Below are 19,087 nucleotides of genomic sequence, written 5' to 3' on the forward strand. Positions count from 1 at the left end.
CACAAGCATCCAGGAATTTGTAGTTCTGGCCACAGATACAATTTTGTGGATTTCTGGACTAAAATCTAATAAGGCACTTCCATGTCAAATACCATGGAGGTCCGGTGTCCTCAGTGTCATAAAAGAAGCTGTATGTGCTCCAGGAACCTTTCAGAATCACTGACAACTCATTTGTGTGCTGTGCTAGCCTAAGTTTTGTTAGAAAAGCCAGGATGGAAACCATTGATATGAACTGTTAATCACGTCAGGAGGCACACACAATGCTTCCATCTTTTTGAACCCTGGCCCTATGTATACATACATTCCAGCAGTACTAAAAATTGAACTAGATGAGAACTGCTCAGGTGGAAACTGTTTCCCACCGTTTTGCCTCGTCAATACAATATAATTCTAAAAAAAGACCTAAATTACCCTGTACCATTAAAACAATTTTTTCAATGACCGCAGCCATCAGTAAAGTGAAAATCAGATCTGGCAAAGCACTAAGCTGCTAGCAATGACTGAGCATTCTGCCAAAAGAAAAATACATTTTGGGCCAAATAGTGATGTCACCATGTTGAAAAAGGACCCACCTTTCCCAACCCTTCATCCTGTGGAGCTCCTCCAACTACGTCTGTAGCCGTCGGCTGGGAGAAATGGCCAGCAGTCACAGCATAACCTAGAAAGGGGAACCAAAAAAAGACTCTCACGGCCACAGTTGAGCACATTTTCCAAGGATTGCTGACAAAATGTTTGCTTTCTATTATATAGGAAATGCTGTCATGCAAGAAAGCCTTCACTTGCCATTTAAACTAACATCAAACAATCCACTGCTAATCCATTTATTTTCTAAAACCCTTTCATTCTCTACAAGGTTGCAAGTTCCAGGGCCTGGCCTGACAGTATAGTGCACAAGTGCTAGAGGAGGTGTCATTCTACTCTAAGACACACTTTGACCGGGCCAATTCAGAGTCAACAGTCAGCCTCATGGTCAAAAATTTGAAAATCAGGAGGTAGCCCTGACATGTGAGAACTGTGTAAACTCCATATAGATGAGGCCAGGACTTGAACTTAGACCTCTACAACAAATAGGGAACTGCACAAATCTGTAACACCTCCTAAGAAGTAGGCTGCTCAGGGTGGTCAGTTCATTAGCATGACAAAGGGGGCCACCTAAGCTGCAGTCGCCCGAGGGACACTGTTTATGAAAATTAAGGGACACCGTTTATGTAACTCAAGCGGCATGCACTCTGGAATACCCCGTCCCGCCATGCTATGGACACAGAGGGATGCCATTTTAGTAATTCAAGGGGCATATGGTACAAGACCTTTAAACCGTCCTCTCCATCCATGCTATGGACACCCAGGAGCACTTTTTCGGTAAGTCAAGGGTCATGTGCTCTGGACAATGAGGGAGACCACCTCCAACCTTGGACTGCATGTAGACTTCGACCAGCATTGAGGCTTGTTAAATTTCATATGGATGTACAAATGCAAGGACAGTTTAGCTATGGGTCACCTCTTTGTGTTTCATTACCTTCTGACAGGTACCAGTTGTTACTGTACAGGGCACTGTCATGTTGTAGACATTAGTGTGGCACTATTGGCATGTTGCTGTAATGTCTGTTTCAGAATGAGAGCATTCTGATGTGTTATAGCAATAGAGGCATTGTGGTAAATATGCTCTATTATCATGCATGAGCTCATCCGTGGGAAAAGGAGAAATCCAGTTAATACAGAGAGGAAAAAGTAGGGTGTTGTCACAGACAAGTGAAAAAGTCATTAAAGTGACATTCTGTGTGTAGTATTTTGACATCTCGTTCTCTTTTAATATTATATGCTTTGATGTTCAGGCACATTCACATGAAAAAATTAAGAATGATATTCTGCCAGCACAGTAAGTTTATTTTTAGAAGACGAAACATAAACAAGAGCCTGGCTTAATTCAGAAAACAAAAAAGTTCCTATCTTTCATCAAAATACAAGCTGGAACCCCAAATCATCATCGAAATAACAACCGTAAATTTTCTAAACAATCAGAATTCAATATGAAACACAGACCGAGCAAGCAGCTTGTTTGTTTTCAATCCAGTCCCAGGTGACCCAGAAATCTTGGGAACTGACCTTTATGTGGTCGTGTCAAAGCTACCAAAGCGTCCAGACCAACAAATGGCGGCGCCCACAAAGAAAACAAAAGGGGTCGACAGAAAATAAATCTGAACGATATTTAAAGAGCAGACATAAATTCTCCATGTTTCAAAACCCTGATAAGAAGGTAAAGGGAATTTTTTAAAATCCTGCAGAAATATTACAGAACAAATTTAGAAATGATTCTGATAATAGCACATGAAAGTTTGAATTAGTGCCAGTGATATTCAAGTGCAAAATACACTGTTACCATTCAGACATAAATATTTTTTTTGCGTAAAAGAAATTCTTGTGTCAAGATAATATGGTAACGTTATTTAAGTTAGTTCTGAACTTCAGGGGTTATCTCTGTGTGTTAATCGATGGGGTGTTACAGCTCCTTCTGGGTGCTCTAGTTTCTTCCCACAGTCTAAACACATGCAGGTTGGGGGGGACTGGTGATGCTAAATTGACCCGTGTGTGTATGTATGTGTGTGTATGTGTCGTGGGAGTGTGTGCGTGTGTGTGTGGGTGTGTGTGGTTCTGTGTGTCAACCCTATGATGGGCTGGTGCCTTGCCCTGGGGTTGTTTCTGCATTGTGCCCGAAGCTTACTGAGATAAGCTCCAACTTCCCCACAACCCTCCTCAAGGGAAAAATGGGTTTGGAAAACGTAGGGATGGATGTTAGTTTATAGAACATGTTATCTGTAGACATTTTATAATATTGATAATTTTATAATAATTTTATAATATTGATAATATTAATGATCATTATGTTTTGCTTGCCGCAGGGCCATTTTGCTGTTTTTTGTGGGCGCCACCATTTTGTGGACCATTACCATGACGCCATGTGCGGTTGTTGGAGGTGCGGTTCAGATGGCTGCACCATGCTCCATCACTAACATAGCTCTTTAAAAGTCAGTGCTGTAAGCTTACAATACCTGTGATTAAGGAAATCTGAAGACTTGATTATTGTTTGTAGTTAAAAATTTACAAATCTAGCAAAAGATTTTGACTATGCATTTTCTTAGCATTTTGGTTTTCTTGTTAGTTTCTGACACATAAATGCAAAGTCCTGTGATCCTTTCTATCTCTGGCTCTATCTGCTGCAGCACTGGTTACTAACTTTCTGCTATCCTGGTACTGATCTTTCCTACATTTTGTGGTTCACATTCCATCTCCCCCACAGACAGAACATATACAAGCACACTGTTACAAAAAAGGGGCTTGAACAAAGTTTTGCAAGAAGTTCAGAACTGTGATTTACCAGCAGTCAGGGTAGTTGGTGTTCATCATTTCTTCTTTGTGTGCCTCACTTCCTTTGACCAGGAGGTCATTAGGCTATCTGTGAAGTGCCCTTGCCCTCACTGCACTCATCCTTTACATGTTTTTCATTAACTCTTATCTGAGGAGAACACCATCCATCTGAAAATATTATTTTATATTCCCTGCCCTTTCTTTGTTTATTTTGTTTCCAGTCTCTGTTTAGACACAATATGGACAGACTTCCACGTGTTAGGTTGTGTTAATAATGGCTCTGCTGATCTTCGACCGTTTCATTTTTGATACTGTTTACCTGTAATGGGAAAACCACTTGCAGAATCTTTTCAGAACTAAAACCTTTGCTGTGCAGATGCTATACGTCTGGATGTAATCACATCTAACACGCTTTGTACAAGTTGTTCACTTGATGTGACACTGTATGGATGACTGGCAGCTCTAACCTGGCCAAGTGTGAGTGTGCCATGCAATGGACTGGCAGTCCTCCTAGGGTTTGCTATTGTTTAGTGTCCAGTATTCCTTGCACAGACTTCACACCCCTCGTTTAGATTAAGTGGGAATCAGAATGGACCTGCTATCACTTGACAATAAGTTTGTGGGATTATATTGTAGTACTAGGGTGTTGTACCATGCTAGCCATTATGGATGTAATGAGAAGTCAAGCAAAATGACACCTTTTATTGGCTAACTAAAAAGATTACAATATGCAAGCTTCTGAGGCAACTCAGGCCCCTTCTTCAGGCAAGATGTAATACTGAAACTGGAGTTCCCTGTGTTTATATAGACACCAGGACAAATAACAGCACTGGAAAACCTCTAAGTGAGACATCTTAGATGTACAAAATTAATAGACCTCTCCAGGCTAAGATTCAGTGAGCAAGAGAGGAGCCCGATGTAGAGTTGAGATCTTTTGATAAGATAACTGTCTAACAAAGACTTTTGAAGTTTTTGATGTTTTTTTTCCATACAATGTGGATCTGTAGTCAGGTTGTCTAGGTCATGTTTATGATTTCATAGCTAGTATTTAGTGTTCTTTGCCCGCCATCTCTTCTAACTTCAGATATTCTCTTTCTGTGACCCTGTTTGGCCTGTTTGCTCTCCGACATGTCCCACTGGTCACATCGCAGAGTTCCTTATCTCTTGGGTCGTTTTTGCCAAATAACAGAGCTTATCCTCCTCTGACTTCACACTCTCTGACTTTTCTTACAGCTTTGTCTTCTAATGACTCAAGAGACTTCTGTATATGCTGTATGTCCAGATTCACTCTTTTTTATGTCCAATGTCTGCTGTCTATCTGCACACTAAATTGAACTTTGTGCCAGCATAACATTACAATGATGGACTGTCCCTGTTCCATAACCTCTAAAAGCTCAGGTCCATTTCATAAACACGCTTTCTATAATTATAGGCTGTTTTCATCATCTGCAGCATGGTATACGTGTTCTGTTTTCTAATTTGAAGAAATATAACATTTTTTTTATTCTTCATATACTTTAAAATGAATGCTTTTTCCATCCATCTGTTTTGGAATCGGCCTCCAGTTCTGGATTGCAGAGGCCAAAGCCTATCCTGACAGCATCCAGCACAAAGCAGGAACACACCTGCACTTATTCACACCAGACCAGAGAAAAACTGCCCTAGAGACAGAAGAAAATGTGCCTACTCCACAAAGAAAGCACCAAAGCCAGGATCTGAATTCAGGACTCTGGAACTGTGAGGCAGCAACATTAACCAGCGAGCCATTCTGTGTGATATTTGGACATACTCAAATTATCACATATGTTACACGTGTCTTATTGTCCATGCTACTCAAAGTGCTTTATGTGGACAATGGGGAGCTGCTTCAACCACCAGCAATGTGTAGCATCCACCTGGATGATGTGATGACAGCCATTCTTCGGCAGGTACGCTCACCGCACATTAGTTATTAGGTGGAGAAGATTATTGGCAAACTATATGCCAGAATGGAAAATGTCATGGTGGGAAGTTTAGCCAGGACATCAGGAAACACCATTCTGTTATCAAAGGGTGCCCAGAGGTCTTTTATGAACACAGAAAGTCAGCACCTTGTCTTCACATCTCACCTAAAAGGCAGCACTATTTTTACAGGATGGCGTCTCCATCCTTCCACTGGGGTATTGCAATCCACACAAAGACCACAGGGTAGGCACCTCTGATGGGCTCACCAGCATTTCTTCCAATTAAAAATACTAACAATTAAGTGCGGCCACTGAGCAGACCTGCCATGTCTAATATGGTCATCTACTGAAGGAACTAATTACCAGTGATCAGCAAATAAACCCTCAAGATTTATGTCTAAAATACCCAGAACGCACTTCAACTCAGCCTGTTCTGATGTACTCATCTATACTAAAGATGGCTCCACATTTACACGTGGGACACAAGTAGCATATCTGCCTCAAAGCTCATACACATTGGAATCATTTCCTCTTATCCTCCATAATTTTGCATGGACTTTTTTTATTTTTTGTATATTTAAATTAATTAATTGTTCTGTCTGTTTTTATTTTTTTAGCTAATTTCCCTATATTCATCTCTTTTCAGATACATTTTGAATAAGCCAACTCCATGACTCTATGAGGTCACCTTGATGAACATCCTGCTTAGTCTCATCTAGTAGGTAATTTTGGACTTTTTTTGGATTTTTTGCCTTGAAAGTGATCTGTAAAAGTTGCAAGTTGCATTTGCTGAGTGTTTTAAGCAACTCACTTCATCAGTAAATATCACTCTACCTCCATTTATTGCAAACAACAACTCAGCAAAAAAAGGCATATCTGCCAGTTTCCTTACCAGAATAAACACACTTTCAAATGTAGTGATGAATGGATGTGACACACAACTCGTACTGGAAGCATTAGTCTGCAAGTGCTCAGCTTCCTACTTTGAAATGTGATTTAATCTCTGCAAACAAGTATCAGGAAAGTACACACTTCCTGTGAATTGATACAGAGGTCATGTGAGATGAAAAGCAGTCGAGGTATAAAAATACGTTTTGTGCACTTTTAACACCTCTTACTAGCTCTGTGCAAATGAAACAAAGTCCCAACGATCATCTAAGTCTGTCATTTGTAGAGCCTTTAATGGTAAATATCATCAAATTCATATTTTTAGCATGTATTCTATAGCAGGGGTCCTCAATCATAGTGTATAGGGCTACAGTGACTTCAGGTTTTTACTTCCAACACTTTTTTAATTAAAATCCATTTATTTGCTGCTAAACCTAATACTGTATAATTTTGTTTGGGCCTAATATTCATTAACTCACATTTCAGGGCCCTTTATTGCTTATTTTAGATTTTAACAGCTTTAATGAGATATTAATTATTTGCTGTTCATGAGATACAAATGACAAATGAAGCAGAAGCTCCCCAGCTAACTTGGGCCTTGTCCACACAGTCATTAGTCTCCGCTTTTGCCTTTCATCCACACTACTCTGGAACCATTAACCCCCAAAAACTGAGACCTCTAAAAATGCCAACTCAGCATCACAATTTGAATATGTTTTGACTATAATCGCACTCTGATTGGTTTGTGCTTTATGTGGCTCTTTCCTGATTGGATCCTCCTAATTACATTTTCTCAGCCACTTTGCTCACCTTTTACTCTTGTGTTATACTCAGTAACAATTCCTTCTCATCTGTCTCTGTTTTTTGCTTTTTGTATTCACCATTGCTGTTCTCCATGTGTAAATGCAAGCTGCAAATAAATGTCTAGCATGGTAGCCGCTTCCTCTTCCTGTTTCCACCAATATGCGATTGCCCATTGTAAGTGAACGACTACGTCATATGCATTTTCGGTCACTTCAGTGTAGACAGAGAAACTTCTGTAAACAATGTGAAAATGCTAGTGTGGATGAAAATCATTTATATTTATTTAAAAACAGCATTTTTAAATGAAAACATAGCAATATGGATGTAGCCTTGGTCTCATTTAAATGTGCACATGCATCATTAAGTGTCAGTGTTAATAAAATATTTAGGAATAAATGGGAGAATAAAGGGTATGAACCAAGAAAGACAATATCTATTCTGGCTCACAAAACATATGGAAAATATTTTCAGAGAAGGAAAATGTACAATGTGATCAAAATTTGTTTTGGCAAAATGAAAGCCCTAACAAGCCATATAATTAAATATTAAGTTTCATTATAGTTATATAGTACAATGCACAATGAAAGGCTAAATGAGATATGAGGATGAGGATCCGAGACTTGCTCAATCACAACCACACCACATCATAACAACAGTGGCACAGAATGGCAGTGCCCATAAAAAACAAAATGGTGACAAAAATAGCACAATTATTTTTATGACTAAAGGAAAACAATAATAACAAAAAGAAGCTGATTTAGGGGTTTACGTTGACACAGTTTTCACATCATCTACACACTGTGCGGAAACAATTAAAAAGGTTAGATGTTGGTGCAGTGGTAGCGCTGCTGCCTCGCAGTTAGGAGACCCAGATTCGCTTCCTGGGTCCTCCCTGCATGGAGTTTGCATGTTCTCCCCGTGTCTGTGTGGGTTTCCTCCCACAGTCCAAAGACATGCAGGTTAGGTGCACTGGCGATTCTAAATTGTCCCTAGTGTGTGCTTGGGGTGTGTGTGTGTGCAATGTGGTGGGCTAGCACCCTACCTGGGATTTGTTCCTGCCTTGCGCCTTGTGTTGGCTGGGATTGGCTCCAGCAGACCCCCGTGACCCTGTGTTAGGATATAGCGGGTTGGATAATGGATGGATGGATGGATAGATAGATTATATCATAAAGACTGTTGAATAATTAAGGAGCATTATGCTCAGAATATGTAATGCACTAGTAAAACCACATCTGGAGTATTGTGTGCAGTTCTGGTCACCACGGTACAAAAAAGACATAGCAGCACTTAGAGCTGTTCAGAGGAGGGCAACCAAGTGCATCCAAGGACTTAAGGACATGTCCTACTGTGACAGACGCGGAGAACTAAACTGAGCAAAGAAGACTACGTAGGGACCTCATCCAGGTATTTAAAATTCTCAAAGGTATTGATAAAGTAGATCTGGTAGAATTCTTCTGACTAAATGATGAATCACAAACTTGAGGACACAGTTAAGGGGAAGTGCATTTAAGATGCACTTAAGCCAGGAAGTACTTCTTTATGCAAACTACCAAGACATGTATTTGAACCAGCATTAAAAAGTATCTGGACAGCTTAGCTACTAGCTAAACAAATGGGCTTAATGGACTGAATGGTCTTCTCTCAGATTTCTTATGTTCTTCTGAAATAAGAGCACCAGAATTTTTTAAAGTTCACAGAACCATAATTATCAGCAAAGACATATTTCATATTAGGAAACGCCTTGTAACAAAAACTTGTGACTGAGGACCCCGTTCTGTGGTTTCCATTATAACCAATCTGTAATGTAAGACGTTCAGATCTTCAGCATTTATTCCATGCCTTTCATGTGAATCATGAAGTAAAATCATGCAATAATTAACTTATAGTGTTTTTCATGGGATGTGTATTCCCAAAGTTATTTGCAATGTTGTTTCCATTATCCCTGCATAGTCTGCATTACCTCAAACCCAAAAATAACAATTAAGTTCAATGTTGTGTACAACTACATATTATATAACACTTCTTCTTCTTCTTTCAGCTGCTCCCATTAGGGGTTGCCACAAAGGATCATCTTCTTCCATATCTTTCTGTCCTCTGCATCTTGTTCTGTTACACCCATCACCTGCATGTCCTCTCTCACCACATCCATAAACCTTCGCTTAGGCCTTCCTCTTTTTCTCTTCCCTAGCAGCTCTATCCTTTAGCATCCTTCTCCCAATATACCCAACATCTTTCCTCTGTAAATGTCCAAACCAACGCAATCTCGCCTCTCTGACTTTGTCTCCCAACCGTCCAACTTGAGCTGGCCCTCTAATGGACTCGTGTCCATCCTCGTCACACCCAGTGCAAATCTTAGCATCTTTAACTCTGCTACCTCCAGCTCTGTCTCCTGCTTTCTGGTCAGTGCCACCATCTCCCACCCATATAACACTTGTGAGAGTTAATGTTTAAGTAAAAGTCTTAAGTAAAGTATGATACTGTATTTAACAATGCTTTTGGTCATTTTCATTATTTGGCCCTGGTGCACGACAACACCAGCCTGGATTAAGCAGGTCCAACAATGTTATACATTGCCATATTACATATAGAACACTACCACAAAATCATTTAGAAACATCGTCTTAAAATATTGTGCCAGCTAACATGCATTATGCAATACTACAAAGCAGAAATGCTGTCATAAAACTCTTCAATAAACAGCCAGCACAATTTGAAACTCTGTATGAATTGGGACACTTTCACATATTTGCAGACTAAAGCTTAAAGTGTTTTAACAGCCAGGATGTCTTGTAGGATATAGCAAGTTTAAAATCAGAACCTTTAAGCCCCCCTTATCAGCATTACCCTGCCCCCAAAGTACAGAGCTGAACTCTGGAGCAGTTGTGCTGAGCTGAAAAACTTTTCAGATGTCACCACGTTCAGGGAAAAGCAAACAGACATGAAAAAAAAATCCAGAAGTGCAACTGATACACAGTGCTGCCAAGAGGCCCAGTGCCAGGGTGGCAGGCCTTATCTGTCCAACCTGAGAATAACGGCCATAACAGAAATCTGGAATGTGCAGAGTATGTATGGTGGGGTGGATGTGCGCCTACGATTAGAAATGTACTTGTGTGGAATATGACGAGAGCAAGTTCTGTAATTTTAGGTGTTGTTGATTGTTGCTATTAACAAAATGCATACAATATTTTTGTCAGGCCTAAAAGAATTAAAATAAAATGCATCCCTACAAAGCCTCAGAATTTCAACACATTAATTAATTAAATTCAAAACTTCAGAAGGATCCTGAACTATGATGAGAACAATAAGATGATGTGTTAAGCAGCACTGAGAATCAAGTCACGCACAAGGGTCTGACAGGACTCTGGAGTTGGGAGGGACGTCTCCTTGAGTAACCCGATGAGGAAATGCAGGTGACGTGAGCTGCAAAGTCTGAGCGGCAATCACATCATCTTCCTTGGAAACAGCACATTAAATATAGAGAGTCTGTGTGTGCGTTTGTTTGTGTGTGTGTGAGTAGGGAGATCAGACAAGAAGGTGAAATGTGTGTGAGTTATGAACCCAGACTTTAGGACTGAGTTCATGTGTTGCAAATAAGCACATACAAGTGAAATGTTCAGAGTGTGAGTGTAGCTAAGAAAGAGTTAAAGCTTCAACGTGTGATTTTGTGTTTGTGAGTACATGAGCTCAATACACATAAGTTGAATGTGTACACATCCACTTGATGTCCTTATGACATTTTTTTACTTTTAAATGTTGACATAGTGTATATGTGTTGGTACACATCTGTTTTAGTAAACAGAAGAAAAAAAAAGACAAATGTTGGGTTCCATGCATGTGGAGAAGACACCTTGTGGGTCTGGTTGGGTGGCACCGCGGTGACAGCCTTCCTAAAAGATCCCCACTTAAAGCCCTCAAGCAGAAATACTAATGAACACATCGCCCTACTCTCTGTCACCTCCACTTTCCATTTGGTGCAGAGCAGTGTGTTATGTCCCTAAGGACATCCAGTCAGAGTTCCAGAGATCCAGGTTGGTGGCAGATTGCCTCGTGATCATTAGCAGATAATATCTATTCTCTCTCTATATATAAAATATTAATCCTAAAAGTGCAACGATTTTGTGCAATGATTTTATGTGATGCTTTTATGTCACATTTTTTGTCACGCTTTAAATTGGGCTTATTTTAAAACCTACAATATATATGTTTGGTATCATTCTTTTCAGAATTTATCGAAATTTAATGTGATGTTGTTAGATTTTCAGATTCTTATTCCGTTTTTAAATTATAAACTAAAAAAATACCAAGAACTCACATCCTGCGAGACGAGAAAATGTGCCAAGAGATTTAACTACGCCCAGGGCCGTAAATAAAAGACAAAGAGTAGATGACAAAGACAGCTGCTGTACAGGCTTTTAAATGTTCGAAGCAGTGCGCGACATGCAGATCACACGGCACGGCAGCAGCAGCAGCTGATCGAGCAAAGACAAGGTAAAAAAAAACCCATTGTATAACCGTTTAAAAGGGGGTTTCGGAGGAGCGACCGCGTCTCCTTAGGGTGCGTTCAGCCCCCCTCATTACAACGCGAGTGGCAGAGACGCAAAGTGGCTGGCTCGTAGCGTAAGCCAGGGGGGTTGGCGAGTGAAGCAAGCAGGGGGTAACCCTCTAGTTTTATATATTAATATATTCACTTTATAATGCCTTCATCCCCCATTAATTCATATTTACTTCCTATCAGGGTCACATCCCACTAAAGCACGAGTTACCCCATTAGTAAACGAGACTAGTGATACCGTGCAGTACCATCAGAAGTAACTGCAGCCTTACTCTGAGCCCTACTTTCCACCATCTCCCATTTCTTTGGTTGAAGGATAACATCCCAGGACTAATTGTTTCCTCAGTGTATTGCCACAAGGAGAGGACTTGACGGTTGATAAAGAGAGGGTGGACTGGGCATTCAGAATAAGTGGAGGTTATTACCAAAAAGACGACTGTGTGTCTAAGCCAAAACAAGAACCAAAAATCAAAGTAAAAAATTCTGAGGCAAAAACTTCACAATGACATCATTTGCACAACATTTTCTAGTGTTATAATTTAGTGTTTTTAGAGCTCCTATGTAAAATTTTGATCTAAACTTATAAATTGTATTTGGCTCTTTGAATTTTTTACTAATGTTTTGAACTATAGAGCAGGGGTCTTCAACTCTGATCTTTGCTGTGCCTCCTAAATCCAAAACCCATCAATATTTTCAGTATGGCTGTGCCTACTAAAGTGTGCTCTTAATGATGCCCTCAAGGTAACTTTAAATCCATTCTCTTGCATGATATCTACTGAAACATGTCCATCCTGTCTTGCTTCACACTGGCATTACTGTAATATCTTGCTTTCATTGACCTCACAGCAGCCCCTCTATTCAGAAAGCTGCCTGACTATACCACCAAAACTTTATTCTCCAGCTTTCTCTTTCTCAACTTACCGAGATAGCTGTATCTGCTGGCTCCAATAACCCCATCCTTCAGTTTGTAAGAGGCATTATCAGTAAGGTTGACCACTTTAACTGTGCCAGTCCAGTAATATGAACCTGGGGCACCCATTACTACCAGCTCCTGGAAGGGAAGAGAAGGGAAACAGTCAGTGCCACCGCAATTGCATTCAGTCTGGAAGGCCATATTATTGTATTCTCGTCAATGGCCAAAGTGAAATAACAAAATAATCTAGTTATGCCAGTGCCACCTGACCTCACAGTGTACACAGAGTCCACTCAAATGTAGGTTTAGAAAGAATCTGGCCAAAGTTGTTGTGCTAGAGATGCAGGACCAAATACTAATGATAAATGCTTACCACCCAACACTTTCAAGCCTCTTAATGCAAATGTTATCAGTGTTAGATTTGATATTTTTGTTTTCTCCAGTAAATGAAATTTTAGGGTAATGGGGAAATCCTAAAGCCCCAAGGAAGGTGAATATGCCCAGATTGGCAAACAGGATGGGGTAGTTTGACAAAAAAATGAGAAATATTGCTGCCAAGAAGAGGCCTGAAGACAGCTTTCAGGGCTGCTCCAAAGCAACACTGAGAACAAGAAAACAGTTAAGTATCTGTTCCTGCTCTACCATATCACCTGCAAATCACCTTCTCAACCCAAGGAACTCTGGCCAATGTGTCTGCTATGTTCCATGGAGATGTGCTTCACACACAATTTGAAACAAAAGCAGCCCCTTCACACAAGCAGACCCTCTTCTTTGGAAGTATTGGCAGAGTGTGTGTATGTGTGTCCATATGTGTCTCCATGTTTTTTTTCACATGTACATGTGAGCACACATTTGGATTGGCATATATGCAAGCAAGATTATGTATCAGTTCATTTGAAAAAAATGTGGAAATGGTAGAAGAAGAGTAGTTTACAGAAAACATAACTCCTGGAGCAGGAATGCAGACAACAGGAGGAGTAGAGCAGAATACCAGAAAACCTGCTGAGAAGAACATGAGAGAACTAAACAATGCCTTTCGCATTCGCAGTGCCGGAGTTAGGTTATTAATGTGGCGTATTAATTAGTTAGTGCATCAACCAACTATTCAGTAGCTAACCTGTGTGGCTGGGTGCAAACCCCAACCCCCCTCTGCACCCTAAGTGAATCCCTAATTCACCTTAATGGTGTCACCAGGACCTGATTGCAGGAGTTTTTAAGGCAGATGGAGACAGCAGAAGACCAGGGAAACAGTGGGAAAAACATCTGGAGTCATAAGCCATATTGGGATGGGATTAGCTTTCAGGATGTATCTGTAAAGTCACTGTTATAACACAACATTGGTCACTTTTACCCTGGATTCTCACGGGATAAGAGTATGTCTGGAAAAATTATAGAGAACGGCGTGCCTTCTATGTTTATGCAATGTCGTCGCCTCCAAACAGCTGCACATGTTGTAGCTACTTAACTATATTGCTCCTGCCCATAACAAGAGAAAATGGAGAAAATAAACTTGTGTGAATTCATGATTAATTGATTAAAACAAGTCTACACTGGGTCTTGTGGACTCTTTACCTAATAATGCCACCGTTTTACTGACATGTCTATTTGCATGGGACAAGATTAACCTGGGGTTATTTTTATGGAATTTTATCAGAAGGTAAACATCTCCATAATCTTTACTGAGATGTTAACACACATTCTGCAAGAAGTTAATGACATGAGCAACTCTGATGGGACTAAAATTACAGATGTCCTCCAGTAATAATTACTTTACCCCACCTGTTGGTGTAAAGCCAATGCTGTCCTAATAGAGCTTTTGAATAATGAGAGGAGAAGATAGGAATTAGAGGGCTCTGGAGAGAATTAAGGAGCACTATAATAAACCATACAGAACAACAGAGGTTCTTGAAGAAGGACAGATTTGATGTTCATCTGCCCATCTGCCACAAGACTTTAATTTTGAAAGGTGCAAAAAGACTAGTAAAAGCAAAACACATTACGCTGATTGCCTTTAAGCTATTCTAATGCTATACATTGAGACCAATAGAATGGGTTAGGCAACCTTCTAGTTTATGAAAAAAGTTGCTAAATAGTACAGATTTGAGGTTTTAAGTCAAATAATTTCTCACTGGGACAAATAAAGTCTATCTATCTATCTATCTATCTATCTATCTATCTATCTATCTATCTATCTATCTATCTATCTATCTATCTATGCCATAATCCTTAATACTTAGATGTCCTTAGATGTCCTGATATCTTCAGCTTTTTAAATGTTTTTACTTCCTTGTATTTAAAAGGCGCTGTGCCTGCAATCCTTAATGGGAAACCTGGCACTGGCTGACTAAGCCTTGGAGAACACCGGAGAAAAACAGCATTGGATAAAAACTTATGAGCACAAGAAGGACTTCTACAGAGACATAAGCAAAGCTTGTAGGGTATTTTAGGTAACAGGGAACCCAGGTATAGTGATCAATAGACAGTGGGAAGGACTGGGTGTGCAAGAAATGCCATAGTGGGACATCAGAGAAGCCCAGAGGGCAGTGGTAGTGAATTTGAGGACAGCTGTCAAAGCACTGGAGAACATTTTAGAAATTAGAAGGGGACTTGACGTTGCTTGTGTGCCTTTTCACTCTCTGTTGCCTACAGAGCGTAAGGTGTTACCAACCTCAGTGAAGAAGCCTGCAATGCCAGCCTGACATGAGCCATGCTCCTCTCCATACTTTTTCTTGTACTCTGCAAGAGAAAAACAAAACAAGAGTTTGTGAGCTCAGAGCCATACCAGTGTCTCTTGCCAGCACTAATTTATGTTCTTCCTCTGTGAATTTCCACAGAAATGGCTGAGGAGAGCAGGAGTAAAAGTCTGCAGTGTGGGCTCAGGTGTCACATTACTGAAAACAGTAGGCCTAGAGTGCTGCATAAGACCCATTAAGTCATGGAAACAGTTGCAAAAGCAGAGTGCAGAGAGAGTTTTTTGACTAAAAGGAAGGACTGCGATGTGAGGAAAGTCCTTGTCGGTGTAAATCAGACCCAACAGAGCCTGTAAAGTTCCCCAGAATATTAAATGTCCTACATCTGAGGGAGATGTGTGAGTTTTGCATAAATCCAACAATCACTAGCTGAGCATTCAGACTGCCACTCAAGGCTCAAGGAAGAACTGGTATTTTAAGAGTAGAACATGAAATGTCGAGGTGGACAAGAGCCTTCTGGGTGACAGAAATAAGCAAGCTAGAGGAGTCAACTCTTCAGGCATAGTACATTAAACCAGGTATCAACCCTACAGTCCTCCATTATTAAACCTGTTCAAATCACTTGAACCGTAGCCTTTCTGAACAGCATCAGTAACTGGTCAGCATGCTCAGCCACACCCTGACTTTCACAACAGACCAGCTTACAGCTGCCATTTAACCTGACATGGGAAGTGCATTGTATGCCACAAATGCAGGAAGTGGCAAGCAGGAAGGCTAGCATGATAAATAAAGGACAGGGAGAAGAATGTAGTCAAAAATATAAATCAGGGTTGGAAACCGGCAGGACAAGAGGATTGGCTGACAAACAAAACTGCTAGGCAAGGTTGAAAGTAAAAACCGAAAGTAAAGTTTAAAAGAGTTTTGACGCATCAATAAGTTTTTATTTAATATTTAGAACGGCACAGCTAATTAGACAATGACTTTTTTACTGTTGCATCTTTAACACAACTATAACTTAAATACAAAATCATGATGATTGCATCATGACTACGTGAACTCAAAATGGTAGTACTTATATGTGAACAAAATATGAAAAATACAAATGAACTAATGAAACCTCCTAGAAGGTAACTGACAACACAGCTAAATTCTTCATGGTGAAACACTGTCAGCACCACTGTGCACCATAGCAGTGGGAAGAAAGCCTACACAGACACGAGAACTACAGAGTCTCTGCCCTGTCATCTATCCTGTGTAAAACTGTGGCAGGTACAGTGGACACCATAATACTTGCCATTCCAATGTCTTTTTCCTGATGAAAGCTGATTTGGGTCTGTGAAACATCCTCGCTGTAACTTTCTGCGAAGCATCCATTCTAAAATCTCATCTATCAGTCAGAGTGATCTTGTAGCCTACATTGTTACACTGTGTTCCTCTTTGTTGCACACTCATTATCTTTATAAGGCACCGTATGATAGTGCTCACTGCAAAGTAAATACAGCTATACAGTGCCAGGCACTTGTGTCAAGGTGAGCGTGTTCAGGGCTCTACCAAGGTGGGAATTGGGGAAACACAGCAGGCTGATGCCATGTTTAACAACCTTGTTTACCCTTAGAACACAGGAAGAGGCCCAAGGAGGACTTTTGTCATCACTTCCTCCTCAGCATCGGACATTCCGCTCCTTTCATCCTATCAGCTATATAAGAAAAGGATGGGTCTTTCATTGATGAACCCACAACTGAAGGAGACAAGGCTTGCCCTTTAGAAGTGACTTTTTTGAATAACAGAGTCTAAACCAAAAGTACCAAGTATTGCTATCCTCATTAAACGGGGATATCAGTTTGGATCCCAAATCTTTACCTTTGTGTTCTTGGTGCATTTACAACAAGAGCCATGGATCAATTAAATCAGAACTGAATGCCCAGCGTTTTGCTGATACATTTTAAATGCTTTGCTGTGCTCAGTGGTACTTTAGGAAAATAAAGATTGACAGACAGACTGGTGAAGTAAAAGAACCGACTCTAATAACAGCTAAGCTAGGTTTATATTCATCTATGTAAAACAGTAGTCATATATTTAATATTCCATGAGAAATGGCTGAAATCCAAGTCTAATGCAAGGCACACTGACACACACACACAATGATTCACAAGAGACAAATTTGAACTTACACATCAGTCTAAATGTTTGGATAGTGTGAAAACTAAGAAAGAACATGTGAACTTCATTCAGACATTGAACTCTAGTGTCTAGACTTGTAAAGAAGCAAGGTAAACCACTGGACCACTACATCATATTACTGTAACAATAAACAGCAAAACATCTGATTGAAACTGCATTTCCATACAGGTGTTATCCTTATATATTTCAGTCAGAAAATGATTCTGTGCAAGTAACCAGACTGTGCAGTAAAATGCTCACTTGAGATCTTTGTATTGACGCTGTATCTATCTATCTATCTATCTATCTATCTAGTATTTGGGATAAGATAGATAGATAGATAGATAGATAGATAGATAGATAGATAGATAGATAGATAGATAGATAGATAGATAGATAGATAGATAGATAGATAGATAGATAGATACTTTATTAAGGTATGTCCATTTGGGTGATTCATTAAAGAAATGGAACCCTAAACATATTTCTACGCGATGTGCATGCAGCCATATTCATATTCAATCCTGTCATATTCATATTCAGGCAACATGTGTGAGTATGGATCCATAAATATTTATTGTCATACAATTATCTATCTGCTCCACTAGGGTTCTTCCCATCTCAACTAAGCTGGCAGCACTGTGAGGATTATGTTTTTTGACTTCTCCAGTGCCTTCAATACCATCCAGACATCTCTGTTAAGGAGTACACTCAGAGATATGCAGGTGGATGAGCCTGTGGTGTCTTGGATGATGGACTATCTGTTGGGCAGACCACAGTTTGTGTGACTCAAGGACTAGATAGCTCGTTAATCAGCCTACACATAAAGCAGGTCATACGTTAGACTTAGTAATTACTAAAGGACTAAAAGTTGATATAAAGCAGGTCATTGATACGGGTCTTTCAGACCATTTTCTTCTACTTTTTAATATAGAAATAATGATAGAAAACACTCATGAGAAGCATATTGTTAAAAAAACGCTTCTTTGACTCATCAGCAACTTTAAAACTTACAAACATTCTAACCAATCAGTCCGTTTATAGTGCCAACTATAATAGCGAGGAGAATGTAAATAGTAAGGTGGAAAGATTTAATACTAAAGTGAGGGCTGCTGTTGACATAGTTGCACCTGAAAAGACAGTTAAAAAATCTTCTAGCATTGTTATACCTTGGAAGACCCAAAGAGTGTCTGATTTAAAGAGAACATGCCGTAGAGCTGAGCGTAAATGGAGGAAGACTAAACTAACTATTGACTATGAGATATTAAAAGTTAAAATAACAGAATACAATAACACAGTCCGTCTTGAGAGGCGCTGCTATTTCTCTAAGATTATAAATAACAATGCTAGTAATCCCAGAGTGTTATTTTCGACAATTGATCATCTGTTAAACCCAGGTAACTCAAAGGAATGCCTTCTAAGTACTTCCAGTAAAACCTGTGAGGCTATCGCTGTATTTTTCAATCAAAAAATTAATGATATTAGAAATAACATAGTATATCTCCCCAACACTAAGGATCCCCCGAAACCCCAGTACTCCATAATAAATAAATTAGAGTCTTTCACTAGGATAGATTTACCTGATTTACATAAAATAATTTCTCAAATGAAACCATCCACCTGTGCCCTTGACCCAATACCAACAAATTTTTTCAAAGAAGTATCGGGTGTGCTTATTGATAATGTTCTTGACATAGTAAATTCGTCATTAGATACGGGGGTCTTCCCAGACTGTCTTAAGACTGCGGTAGTTAAACCCCTACTTAAGAAAAAT

The 19,087-nt window shown here is 39.8% G+C and overlaps 1 protein-coding gene across 2 annotated transcripts in view; it reads right to left on the reverse strand.

Annotated features, from left to right (window-relative positions):
- The window catches only part of itga9 (integrin, alpha 9), a 340,968-nt gene that overhangs the window by 275,421 nt on the left and 46,460 nt on the right, over positions 1 to 19,087 (reverse strand). For both annotated transcript variants that reach the window (XR_003718143.2, XM_028817449.2), the window contains exons 5-7: positions 15,132 to 15,199; positions 12,472 to 12,601; positions 573 to 658 (exon numbers count right to left, since the gene is read on the reverse strand). Coding sequence is in view for 1 of the 2 variants with exons in the window: in XM_028817449.2 (XP_028673282.1) it covers positions 573 to 658; positions 12,472 to 12,601; positions 15,132 to 15,199 (284 nt within the window). In the remaining variant the exon portion in view is untranslated. The remainder of the gene's footprint in view (positions 1 to 572; positions 659 to 12,471; positions 12,602 to 15,131; positions 15,200 to 19,087) is intronic.

This window comes from Erpetoichthys calabaricus, chromosome 13 (assembly GCF_900747795.2).
Source record: "Erpetoichthys calabaricus chromosome 13, fErpCal1.3, whole genome shotgun sequence".
Taxonomy (NCBI): Eukaryota; Metazoa; Chordata; class Cladistia; order Polypteriformes; family Polypteridae; genus Erpetoichthys; species Erpetoichthys calabaricus.